At 35.0% G+C, this 14,072-nt stretch overlaps 1 protein-coding gene across 2 annotated transcripts in view; it reads left to right on the forward strand.

Annotated features, from left to right (window-relative positions):
* The window catches only part of LOC113523010 (acetylcholinesterase-like), a 69,737-nt gene that overhangs the window by 31,520 nt on the left and 24,145 nt on the right, over nt 1-14,072 (forward strand). Inside the window, exon 2 of one of the 2 annotated variants that reach the window (XM_031913797.2) lies at nt 11,563-11,646. In XM_031913797.2, coding sequence (XP_031769657.1) covers nt 11,634-11,646 — 13 coding nt within the window. In that variant the 5' untranslated portion in view covers nt 11,563-11,633. Of the gene's footprint in view, nt 1-11,562; nt 11,658-14,072 lie in introns of both variants that reach the window. The other variant, XM_026908873.3, reaches the window with a different exon arrangement.

Consider the following 14,072-nt stretch of genomic DNA (forward strand, 5'->3'; position numbering starts at 1 on the left):
TGGATCATAAAGAATGTTTATTTAATGTATTATTTATTTATTATTGATTTACATTGATCATTTAGAATTTAATAAATATACTTTCATATTTGAAACACTTTTTTTACTACTATATCAGCCGTTAACTGTCCACTGCTGGACATACGCTTTCTCCATAAGGGTAGTTTTGCCAGTAGTTGCCACTCTTGGCATCATACGATACCCAAGGAAATGGTAGAAAGAAAGAAATAATTTTTTTCCTTCAAGTAAAATTAAACATTTTTGAATAGTCACTCTTTCATTATTTTATCTTATTTTAACGCCCATTCGGAGCAATTTCAGCCAAGAAGAACGCGCAAGAAACACAGCTGTTGTCTTTTTCAAAAAGTTTAATTATTTAACTTAAGAATTTGTGTGAATACAAACTACTAAGCAGTATCACATTGTAAAATTTAAAATATACAGTATATAATTTATAAAAACAAATAAATCAGTACAAATGACCACAGCAGACCAGTCCCTACAGGTAGCACCCGTTCACGAGCCGTCACTGCACTCAACCATATTTTAGGGAATTTAATAACCCGACCCACCACATCGCCACCTGTCTGGACACATACATAATGTATCGGTAGTAATCAATAAAATATATAGTAATATGATAATGTACATAATTAATCACAACTTTCAATCGAAGTTAATTGGTAATGTTTATTTATTTTATCGCTAACCTAAAACGCGTCGGAGTAGCATATTAGATATTGGCAGGTAGGGCTTGAGGGAATTGTATTTTTATTTACATTTATTACTTTTTCTCGTTTTATGTAAATATATACTATTTTATTGTTCTATTTAAAAGATTAATAACACAGAGAAGACAAAGGGTAGCCTACGGCTACTAACACGCATACGGCTCGTCTTATAGTAATCGGTTTTTGATCTTTATGACCATTAAAGTCTCTACTTGTATTATTCAGAAAATATTCTGTCAAGTTTTACCCTTAAATTGGTAAACTGTCTTTGTCTGGTATAATAAGCTGGTATGATAAGCTAGTATGATAAGCTATATGGTACTCTAGCTCTGCTCTAGCTACTAACGATGAGTTTTATTTCTTTATGTATCTTGGAATGGTAAAAAAGCTGTGATGTATAGTATACTAACCATTTGATGAAAATTGGTAACCACTATTTTCAAATAGGCCGTGTGGTCCCGGTATAGAATGGGCTACCCTTTCCTTCTCTGCGAGAATTGTAAGAGGCGACTTAGCGAAATTAATGATCGAGGGATAGGCAGTAGCGCGTCACCGAAGCCTAATTGCGGTTGCCAGCTCGCCTGCCAAGTTTTTGCCAAGTGCAAACAAGCTGACGGCCCACCTGATGGAAAGTGGTAACCGTCGCTTATAGACATGATCAGTACCATGGACATAACAGAGTATACTGTTTCGCCTATGATACCCCTCATGCGATGCCATTCCTGAGGACTTGGGTGTTATTCCTCTATGCCCTGTAAATTCACGTCATATTCCACCCTTCAAACCGAAATACAGCCTTGCAAACACAACTGCTTCACGGTAGAAACACGAATAGGATAGAGGTACCCAAGCAATCGACTTTTGTATAAAGTCTCCCTCTGGTCAAGTGTGGCTTAAGTTAGAATTATCATAAATTACTGGAGAATTCGTTACAATGCGTCAAGTAAATGACTTCATCCTCCTATAATTTCTTACTGATACCTCGCCTGCGTACACTAATAACGTAGCCCGGTAACTATTTCATTATCAAATATAAAAAAAATATTTTTTTTTGTTTATAGCTACATAAATCGTAGCCTATATATCTTCAGGATCGGCAACGCGCACGTGACACCCCCAGTGTTGCAGGCGTCCATGGCTACAGTGATCGTTTACCATCAGATAGGCAGAATGCTCATTTGCCATTTTTGTGGTATAAAGAAGTCTATTCCAAGCATTTAATCCATGCTAATATTATATTATAAAATTGAATGTGCTTGTTTGTTACCGTATAGCGCCTTAACGGCGTAATCAATTACTATAAAATTCGCTATATTGGATGGAGGAGGATATATACACTTATGCATATACTTTCTATCCCGGTTAGTGAACATAATAGCGGTCACCCGGATAAAATCGCGGGTAAAAGCTAGTACGGTATAAAGAGTCTCATAATAAAGTCGAATCCGGCTCTGTGGTGTATTCAAGCGACAAATGAGTATCATCAATTATTCGCTTTACGTGGGTATGTGTGCGTAATATTAGTGATTGATGTGCCACTAATGTACTATATAGGCGTCATTAAATGTATTTATACATGAGGAGAGGAAAAAAATATGCTCACAACTGTCTCTCGGCTCTCGGGGGTTTTGTTTAATGGATGAAAATGGAATGGAATACCGCATGAGAGAGGATGATAGGTGAGAATGAAGTCAAATCTATTTACTATTGTGAAAAAATTTCCGGATATTAACAATAACAGTTAAATTTAATGCATTTCATCATCATCATCATCATCATCACATAGCTTATAACTGTCCACCGCTGAACATAAGCCTCTCTTTAGGGTGGTTTTGCCAGTAGTTGCCACGCTTGGAAGGCGGACTGGTAACCGCAGTTAGGCTTTAAAGATTTTTAAGAGGAGCACTGCTGCCCATTCCTCTCCCTTTCTTAGTCGCCTCTTACGACACCTACGGGAAGGAACAGGTGACCTATTTCATGTCGGGACCATACACATTTATTATTTATGTTTTATGCACTTAGTTGTTGGATTAAAATATGTATCGCAAATTAGAACACGAATTAGAGCAACTACCTATATACATGAAACACGAATATCAAGAACAAATACATAACACAAGTATTGCAAACATACATCCCTTGGAAATGGATATATATTTGCGGCGTTTGGAGTTGAAACTCTGGGTCCGTGGGGCCCCGAGGCCGTGAATCTTTTTAAAGAGATTTCACGCCGGCTGGTGGAAACCTCTGGTGACCAGAAGGCTGGCCTATACTTTGGTCAACGCATTTCCATTGCTATTCAGCGTGGAAATGCAGCAAGTATCCTAGGCACCCTACCAGCTGGCAGTGATTTCAAAGAAATTTTTTATCTTTAAATTTCTTTTTTTTTTTAAATTATTTATGTAATTAAGTTTATGTAATTATGTGTATTTATTTTACTTCTGTACATAGTATTGCAGTGATTGTGGTTTGATATCAGAAAAACCTTTAATTCAGTGATAAAAAAAATATCGCGATAAAGTGTATATAATTATATTAATCTATTAAATCTTGAGGATTGTTAATTGAAAATGATTTTTATTGATAAGATTAACTATGGCACAGATTACTTTGTCATTAAAACTTATTCATTAGTAGTAATTTTTAAACATCCTGAATAATTTGTTCGTAAACGTTCAATAACATAATCCTATAATTATAAATGTTCATCATATTAGCTATTAACTGTCCACTGCTGAACATAGGTCTCCATCATAGACTGTCTTTATAGTTGAGGGGTTTTGCCAGTAGTTGCTATGCTTTGCATGAGAGTTGGCAACTATAGTTTTTTTTTTATAGGTGAAAATGGTATGGTAACCCCGCCTGCGCTAACGGGATACGCAGGCGGAGCACCAGTGAAGGGTGATAGATGAGAATGAAAACAGGCCAGTTAGCCCATCATGATGAATTCATCAGGAATTAACCATGACAGTTTCTAGGGGGAATCGCGAGGAGGTCGACCTGGTTGGGTATATTGCTAGCAATGGGATTCTCACTCGCCATAACTAACAATCCCTTCCCCCCCCCGGCAACTACAGTTAGGCTTTGGTAATTTTTAAAGGGGATCTCTCGACCATTAGGTTCCCTTAGTCGCCTCTTATGACACCCATGAGAAAGGAAGGTGTGACCCATTTTATGTCGGGACCACACGGCGTTTATAAATGTTAGACATTTTAAATGTCCAAGTTTAATAAAATATTTAGAGTTATTTATATAATAATTTCATGCGGTTGACGGATGGGCGGATTAGATAATTTATTTTTGCCATCGATAAGGTTTTACCTCCGTATTGGTTCCATGTTAATTTCGTGTTGAATGAAGCTTCCATTGCGCAGCGGAATCTATGAACACGATTCTGCTTTCTATATCCAAATATTTAAAATGTATGTATCTACGGAACACTGTGTTGCCAGATTGGGTATTTGTTTCGCTATTTTGGGGGGAAATTTTGTTAATGGAAACTTTATGTTTTAGAGAAATGAAATTATTAGAGGAATATTTGGAAAAAAAATTAAATGTGTTTGGATGAATTTGAATAATTTTTCGAGAGGTTTTGGTATTTACAAATATTATATAGGCCTTTCTTTATTTTTGGTTTTGCCAGTAGTTATCACGCTTGGCAGGCAGGTTGGCAAATGCAGTTAGGCCTTGGAGATGTTTTAAGAGAGACAATGCTGCCTATCCCGCGACCTAAGTTCCCTAAGTTCTATTAGTCGCCTCTTACGACACCCACGCGAATAGAAGAGGTGGCCTATTATCCCGGGACCACACGGCAATAAAAACTAATATAATCTAGATAATTCGTTTATAGCCATTTTAACATTTTTGCACAATAAATATAGCTGTAATCGATCGACATAATCCTTACTAATGTTGTAAATGTGAAAGAGAGTTAGTCTATTCGTTATTCTATAGCATCTTAGCGGTTTGACTAATCACTATGAAATTTAGTCTACACGTGTTATAGGGGATGGAGAAGAACTACTTTTAGACTACTTTAGACTATTTGTTATATAAGTTAGGAAATATATCCTAGTCACTTGGACGAAGTCGCGAGTAAAAGTTAGTGAAAAATAATAGTCAGCGTAGAGGACGGTGTTTTTTTTTCGTTCCTTGTACAGTTGTTATGTATTAAAACGCTGTGAAAACCGGCGTGTGATTGTGATTAGATAAAACAGAAGAAAAACATATTAGTGTATATTTATATAATTTAATATATTTTTATATTGGGGTAAAAATTAAAATTCGAATTTGGCAACACTGACGGAATATCTAATCGGTGAAAGTTAAAATTGCAATAAAAAATCTCACGTTATCCTTGTTCATTAGTACGTGTAGTCAAGATTGAGGTCACTGTTTTATTTTGGTGGGAGTAAAATCTACTTGTTATTATTTCTGTTAAAGATATTAGCAACGAAACAAAAGATTACCTCGTAATTTCTTTAAGCAACGCGAGATAGCTCACACCTCCCGCGGGAAATCTGTGTCTTTTGACCCACAATAAATTTATTTCCGAGTGAAATAGGAACGGAATAAAATTATGACAATAATGTAGGAATAGAGATTGTGCGAGTTAAGCATAGTAATAGCAGATGGAAGGGAGGGGATGCTAGGCATATTATTGGTAACGTAGGCGGTGTAGTAATTTATCACATCGCATCACGGGTTCAGTCTCCGCACAATTAAAATGAGTATCTCTGTTTGTATTGGTCTAGGTGCTTTCTTTAAACAATAATTATATATGTATTTACAAAAATACACTACTTAAAAGTATACTTTGCTCTCTTCAGTTCAGTAAAAATTTATTATTTTCAATGTCCTCTACCAAAAGATTGTCTAGAAGAGATTGCTTAGATAGATAGATAGATAGATAGATATATCGTTTATTTGTTTGTTACTAATCACACACAACATGTACATAAGAATAGATAATACATAAAACAACATTAGATTTATAAAATTGTGTTATTATGTGTGATCTGCAGCAATACAAAAAGGTCGAAGCTCAGCGTGTAACATTGTTCAAGGAACAAAACACTGATTTTCAGCTTAGCGATAAGACCGCCTTTTGTATCACTTCTCATTAGTGTTTACTGTAATTATTATTTTTTATTTTGTGCAATAAAATATAAAATGAAAAATAAAAAATATAAATATGTGAAAGAGTGTCCTCGTATTTACTTATTTAAATGCTTTTGTATATTAAATTTCAATGTAGATAACAGGTTTTTATTAAATAAATATCACATATTTTAGTATTTGATACTCATTTATATTGAAATGGTTTTGAATAAAGTATAGTATACAGACAGATTATATTTTAGTTTAATATTTAACATTTAATGTTTCTTCAGGGTCGGCAACGCGCACGTGACACCTCTAGTGCTGCAAGCGTCCATAGGCTGAATAAAAAAAACATGCTTTTTACTAAAATACATGTGAGCGAAACCGTGCGAAAAGCTAATAAATTATAAACGTGAAAGTAAGTAAAGATATTTGAATATTTTGTTTAGAAGGGCCATACCCTACAATAATATTTATCTTATTTTACGCAAGAAAAGTTACGGTTTACATCTAGTATACATTACTAAGGAAATGAGGTTACTTCAATGTTAGATTTTATCTCAGAATTTAGCGCTAGACAGGCCAGACGTTGGATATGCGTACAAAGAAAAGGGCGGTGCGCGTCCTTGATGGGGTGGTGTATGAAAACAGCCCCGCCCTTGACCTTCCCAGGCCGAAGGTCGCGAACTTGAGCCCGGCACAGGGCTTGTTACATCTAGACGTATATCTAGGACAAGTTATTATATGTTTGTATTATTATACTTGTATATTGCCCAATAACTATGCTGTAAAAATAACAGCTTCCATCATGAACCTTGACGTCCAACAATGCGTCTGTTCATATGAAGAACGTTTTTTATAAAGTATGGCAACGTCGATATGAAAATTAGACAAATGTTATATTTATATACATATCTGTTATGTCCATGGTACTGCTCATGTCTACAAGCGACGTTTACCACTTTCCACCGTCAGCTTATTTCCTATTCTAAGTTATCTAAACTTTATTGACCAATAAAATGTGGAATAAAAGGCGTACTTGATACTATAGGCATTCTCCATTTAATCTTTAGGATTTATAGAGACACTCGATTATTTATTATAATTTACTGTCCTTATTAAGCACAGTTATATTATTTTTTTCTTAAATATCTCCCATGTTAGCCGTGTAGTCTCGGCAACGAATAGACTACCCCTTTCTTTCCTGTGCGTGTCGTAAGAGGCGACTAAGGCAGGGCGAAGGATTGCCAGCAGCGTGTCTTTTAAAACATCTCCAAAGCCTAACTGCGTTTGCCAATCCGCCTGTCAAGTGTGGCAACAACTGGCAAAACCCCCCAAAAGGGTAGGCTTACGTTTAGCAGTGGACAGTTAACTGTTGGAATAATAAATGCGTCTTTTTTAAGGGCTCAGGCCCTCCTTTAAGAATGATCTTAAATAATTAATTAATGACGCCAATGGGTTAATTGAATTTTATATGTTAAAGGCTGATTAGATAATGGTGATGTTCCATAGACAGATTTTTATACAACTTAGAATGACAAACAAGCTGACGAACCACTTGATGGAAAGTGGTAACCGTCGCCTATAGACATGAGCAGTACCATGGACATAACAGAGTGTACTGTTTCGCCCATGATACCCCCAATGCGTATAATTAAAATTTCATTATTTTAGTAATATAAGATATTGATGATAGACTGATGATTGAACCTTATGAAATACTTAAAAATTACTAAAAAATCATGAAGTGTCATAGTGATTGAGATGGGAGATAACATTTACAAGTTCTTTATAGGCTTCGGATAATTATGTCTATGAATTTATTAAATCAGATTTAATTAGAAAAATCATGATATTTATCACTCTTAATTATTGTTAATCGTGTTTTTATTATCATTTAATTATGTTACGATGAAGATAATTTGCAAGAATTGATGTCAAGATATCCCTTTATATAGAAATAAATATAGTAATGTCGGTATAAAGGGATTTATTGTAATGGATGATAATGGAATGATAACCCCACCCGCACTATCGGTATACACCGGCGGGGCACCAGTGAAGAATGATAGGTGAGGATGAAGCAGGTCAGTTAGGCCATCGTGACGAATTCAACAAGAATTGTTCACGATGGTTTCCAGGGGGAACCACGCGGAGGTCGACCTGAAAGGGTATATTGCTAGCAATGGGATTGCTTATCTCCATTATTAACAATCCTTTCTCGTCCCATCATCAGGTTATGATTATCTAACTAGTTATAAATGTAAAGTTTAAATACCAGTCAGAATATAAGTGATTTCGAAAGCGTATTTATAGGGGGGTCGAGTGGGCCATTCCCACCCTTCTCTTCTAGTGCCCACTCCAGGATGCAAGTAAAACTTTGCAAAGAGTGTTTGAGATATATGTACATATGGGTCTTCTTTTAGGAATCAGGTCCTCCTTGAAAATAATCTTAAATAATTAATTAATGACGCCAATAGGTTAATTCAATTTTAGATGGAGGTTCTAAAAAGATATTAGATTGTTAACATGAATGAAGAACTCATAAAATATAACATGTTTTAGATATCACAAAATTATACATGACCAACACTAGTACAACCCCTATCGGTTGAAAAAATAATCATTCAAATCGGCTCGTCATTGGTCAATATATAGATACATACAATGTAGTCGAACTGAGAAACTCCATCCTTTCGAACTCGCCACCGTACAGCCGTACAATGAAATGATTCCAGTCCGCCGCTGAGTACTTAAGTTAGTTCCGAACAAATAATAAGTCATAAAAAAAGTAGATTTATCCTCTAGCGAAACTACAAGTTCAGTTTAGTTTCACGGCGGAGGGCCCTCGGCGACGTTGCTCGGACAAATTGCACTCAAGTGGGCTGCGAACAACACGGGTGGATATTGCGAACGTTTCTGTTGCGTTTAAAAAAAAAAAGATTACGATATCTTAATCAGTTTTTATCCGCGACTTTGTTTGTGTAACAGGGATGTAGTCATTGAGCGGTATCAATAGTATATTTAATTAAGCGGGTTCTGTTCTAATCGACGCAAATACTACATATTTAAACCAAATTTCACAATATCTAGTTGGGCCATAAAGATCAAGGGGTAACAAAAATATAAACAAGTAGATACAATTTCACTTTTATACTATTAGTTACGATTAGTGTCATTTTTTCTATTGTCATATGAATCACGTTTATATTACATAAAATATGTTAATCGCACAGTTGGATTAGGGGTCGCGTTACGGCCGCTCATGACTAAGACTCTGGATGGTTCCGAAACTAATCGAGATTTCTTGATTAAAACATTTCTAAGTCAATCTGGTAATTATTGTGTTGATAATGGCTGGAAATATTTTGATAGATAGACATAGACTTTGACATAATTTTAAAATTACTGTTCCATGTTACTTTTTCTTTTAATTCTTCATTGTTCTGATTAAAATACACAATTCTGTCTGAATACATTTTTCTTTTCTAATAATCACTTTATATATTTGACGATTTACAACATATTGCATTAAAATTTATATATTGTGAGATTTTAATTAATAAAAACAAAATAAGATTTAGAAGCAACTCCTACATAATATGAACGATAATTTTGAACTGTATAAATAACTTAAAAGGCCGGCAGCACACCTGCAATGCCGCTGGTGTTGTGGGTGATCATGGGCGGCGGTAGTCACTTACCTACTTGTTGTGAATTGATAAAAAAAATGATAATTTTGAAATAGTTACTTTTGCAATCCTAAAGAAATTTATTCCTGTACTAGTTTTTATCCACAACTTCGCCGACATGACCAGGAAATGTTCACTAACCAGTATAAAAAGCAGCTTACATCTTTTTCAATGTAATATAGTATAGAATAAAAAAAAAAAAACGTGCGCAAAATTTACATGTATGTTCGGAACTAAGTTCCCATTTGCCGCATTTCCTTTTCTAAATTCCTAACGCTGCGCCGACTCTAGGGCGTAAGCGTTATTTTTACGCTATTCAAGAATTCAGTTATGTTTTCTTTTATTCATTTTTATTTAACAGCATAGTATATCAGACAAGATAAGAATTTACAAGGACAATAGGACTTTCAGGGGGGAAAGGGATTGTTAGCAATGGAGTTTGACAGCCCCATTGCTAGCAATATGCCTTATTAGGTCGACCTCCGCGTGGTTCCCCCTGGAAACAATTCTTGTTGAATTCGTCATGTTGGGCTAAGTGACCTACTTCATCCTCACCTATCATCCTTCACTGGTGCCCCGCCTGTGTATACCGATAGCGCGGATGGGGTTACCATTCCATTATCATCCACTAAAAAAAAAAATAGCACTTTCTGTGTTTATAAAAATAGTCACAGAGTAAGAATATCTGTTTATTTATTTATTTATTTTGCACTTTGTTGCACCAAGTAAAAAAAATAATAAATACAGTGAATATTAATGAGAAGTGATACAACATACATGTTCTTTATTAAGTTGTTAAAAATATAAATAATCTGATAATTATTACATCTGGTCTGGTGATCTGTACTACAGGTCTTAACCTATTACAGACACCAGCTCCTCACAGCAGAGTTCCATATTATATCCTAAATACCTATGTGTAAATTTAAGTTGTTTGTGAGGAGACATAAATAAATATATTATTATATTATTATAATATTATTATTATTACAATCGTTAGGTTTCACCTCTGTGTCGATCCTATGTCAATGTTTAATGTTACTCAACATAATCAAATTAGAAACTTCTTTTCTTTAATATCGGTTACAAGTTGTATGTATTAGTTTCTCAAAAAGAAAACATAGACCAGTCGTGACAAATTTATTTATGGCTTGATATTTTGATTTAAAAAAATAAGCAAATATCAACAAAAAAATTGCTTGTATTATTAGAATGAACTGAAAGTATTTAAATAAAAAAAAAGAATTCTCTAAATCGGTTAATAAACGACAAAGTTCTGGGGTGAGGTGAGACAAACGTAAAATTGAGGACCTCATTATTTCAAGTCGGTTAACATACAGTAATGATTTGAAGCTACCATTACGCTGAAGCGTGTGCAAACAAAACTGTATACACAATATGTTGTATATATATACATACATACATATATATGTGAGCATTGTATACAAAGCTGTGTCCGGTCTGCAAGTAATCAGCTAAGTGCTGGCCAAGATTGAGGGTAGGGTGTACTTAACGTGTGTATACATGTTGAGGTTTTGCTTCCACGATGTTTATTTTGTTGCTTGGCATTGATTTATTTTGTTTTTAATTTTATGATGTTGATATATAGGGGTACTGGTATGTACTTATTACAATAAAACAGGTGTTCGCTGAATGATGCTTATTCGCATCTATTTATTTATTTATTGCACAATAAAACTTTGTACAAATGACGAGCTTAATATTTTTATTAATACTACTAAGGTGGTAAACTAACATACAGCCCCCCCTGATGGTAAGCGGTTACCGTAGCCTATGAATGCCTGCAATACCAGGGGTATTACGCGCGCGTTGCCGATCCTGAAGACTGATTGTCCACTGCTGAACATAAGCCTTCCCCAGCTGTTAGGACCCATTACTAACAAACCTTTTCCCCCCACCATACAATTTATGGTGTAAATATAATATTTTTAATTATTCTAGATATAAACTGTTGATTCCAGATGTAATATTAAAATAAAAAAATAAAAATAAAAAAAAATTGTTTGTCGTTCCAGGTGGAGCGTATAGGATGTGAAGTGGTGCAGACGGTCACGCAGGCTGCATTACCGCCGCCCGCAGCGCGGTCATGGCGTTCCGGAGTTAGTGCCACGTACATACTCATGATTATTACCTTTTTAATTTCCTTTACTTTTACAATGGCTGATAATGGTGTGGTAACTCCGCCTGTTCTATCGGTATGCACTGGCGCGGTACTAGAGAGAAATGATAGGCGAGGATGAAAGCAGGTAAGTTAGAACATTGTGATGAATTCAACAAGAAATAACCACGCTAGTTTCCAGGGGGAACCGCGTCCAGGTTGATCTCAGTTATATTGCTAGCAATGGGGTTCACCATTTCATTCATGGGGTTCCATTATCACCCATAAAAAAGGACCTAAAGATATACATGAAGTTGTATTACTACATAGTATAAAACAAAGTCGCTTCCCGTCTGTCTGTTCCTATTTATGCTTAGGTCTTTAAAACTACGCAACGGATTTTGATGCGGTTTTTTTAATAGATAGGTATAGATACAGTGATTCAAGAGAAAGATTTATATGTATATATATATATAGTCTTTTTTCTAACAATCTCTTTTTCGCTCCCTGAACTGAATGTATGAAATATTTTTATTGCAGTCGACTGTACCTGAGACTGAAATTGGGTGGATAAGATTGTTAGTAATGAGACTAAACAGCCCCACTATTCCGTTTTTTCTCCATTTAAAGACCTTTACTTTATTAAATTCATATTGTTTAGTTATACAGGTGAAAACAAAGTCACTAGTCGTCGGTACAGCTAAGAATCTTTCTATGAGGGATGGAGACTTTGTACAAAAGTCGATTGCTTAGGTACCTCTGTCTCATTCGTGTTTGAACCGTGAAGCAGCTGTGTTTGCATGGCTGTGTTTCGGTTTGAAGGGTAGGATATGGCGTGAATTTACTGGGTACAGAGGAATACCACCTGAGTCCTCAGGAATGGCAACGCATGGGGGGTATCATGGGCGGAACAGTATACTCTGTTATGTCCATGGTACTGCTCATGTCTATAGGCGATGGTTACCACTTTCCATCAGGTGGGCCGTCAGCTTGTTTGACATTCTAAGTTGTATAAATATATATATATATATATATATATATATATTCTATACTGGCTTTAACCGCGACTTCGTTCGCATGACCGGGGTATAAATTAGCCTATATTCTTCTCAATATGATATAGTACGTGTATAATAAATTTCATATAGATTGATTAAGCTATTAAGACACTATAATGCAATGAGCAAACAAACTCACTTAAAATAAAAAAAATATTGTGTCAGAAATTTAGTAAATCAACGATAAAAAAACGATTAAAAATTTTGAGCCTTCCATACTAACTTAATTTTCTTTTATGTTTTTACGATTCATGTTCCTTTAGGGAAACCATTCAGTTTCATTCTCTTGCTGATGATTGTTTTACTGTTGATCAAATGTATGATGATAATGATAATGTTTTTAATTTAATTAATATACAAAATGAACGTAAGTTTTATTTAAAACTTATACAATACTTTTTATTACGTCGAAATAACATTTTAGGCAATATTTAAATGTTTCGGTATAATACGAGGTTTTTTTTTTGATACGTGAAAATGGTATGGTAACCCTGCCTGTGCTAACGGGATACGCTGGCGGAGCCCCAGTGAAGGGTGATATATGAGAATGGAAACAGGCCAGTTAGCCCATCATGATGAATTCATCAGGAATTAACCATGATAGTTTCCAGGGGGAACCGCAAGGAGGTCGACCTGGTTGGGTAAATTGCTAGCAATGGGATTCTCAGTCTCCATTACTAACAATCCCTTCTCCCCTATAATACGAGGTTATAAGTGTATGTTGAGAAGGAAAAACTGCGACTTCATTTAAAACTTCATTAGAAATGGAACTGCAAAAAAATATTTGAATTGGAAAGGTTCTCTTAGAAGTTGCCTAAAAATACAGACTATCGCGGAACATAAAATAATAAAAAAAGTCTCGTTTTTGGAAATCGTTTAAAATACATATGGATTGAGATATTCCTCCTTTCAAAGTTCAAAAAGAGTTGAAAATTATTTAACTTTAAGGAGTAGGAAGATGAAATTTTAAATTTAAATCTCTATTAAGGCACGAGGTTCAGAAAGGATTTTAAAATCCCTACGGGAATGAGAAGTCATAAGTTTTTTCTGGTGCATTGCAATGTTTATTCGTAGTTCGATAGACATAACTAATTCTAAAATTTATTAATTTACTTTTAATATGTAATAATATTGTTATAATATTACGGGGAGTCAGTGGATGCAGGTGGCTCAGGACCGTTCCTTATGGCTATCTATGGGGTAGGCCTATGTCCAGCAGTGGACAAATAATGGCTGAAATGATGATGATAATGAATACTGATTTTTGTATCATACAAGGTGATATAAGGGAACATAATATACTTACGTAATCGATAAATCGTCCACAACCCTAAATTGTTACAGAATAAATGCGTAGGTATTACCAAAT

This window comes from Galleria mellonella, unplaced genomic scaffold (genome assembly GCF_026898425.1).
Source record: "Galleria mellonella isolate WM207_F2 unplaced genomic scaffold, CSIRO_AGI_GalMel_v1 utg38, whole genome shotgun sequence".
NCBI lineage: Eukaryota > Metazoa > Arthropoda > Insecta > Lepidoptera > Pyralidae > Galleria > Galleria mellonella.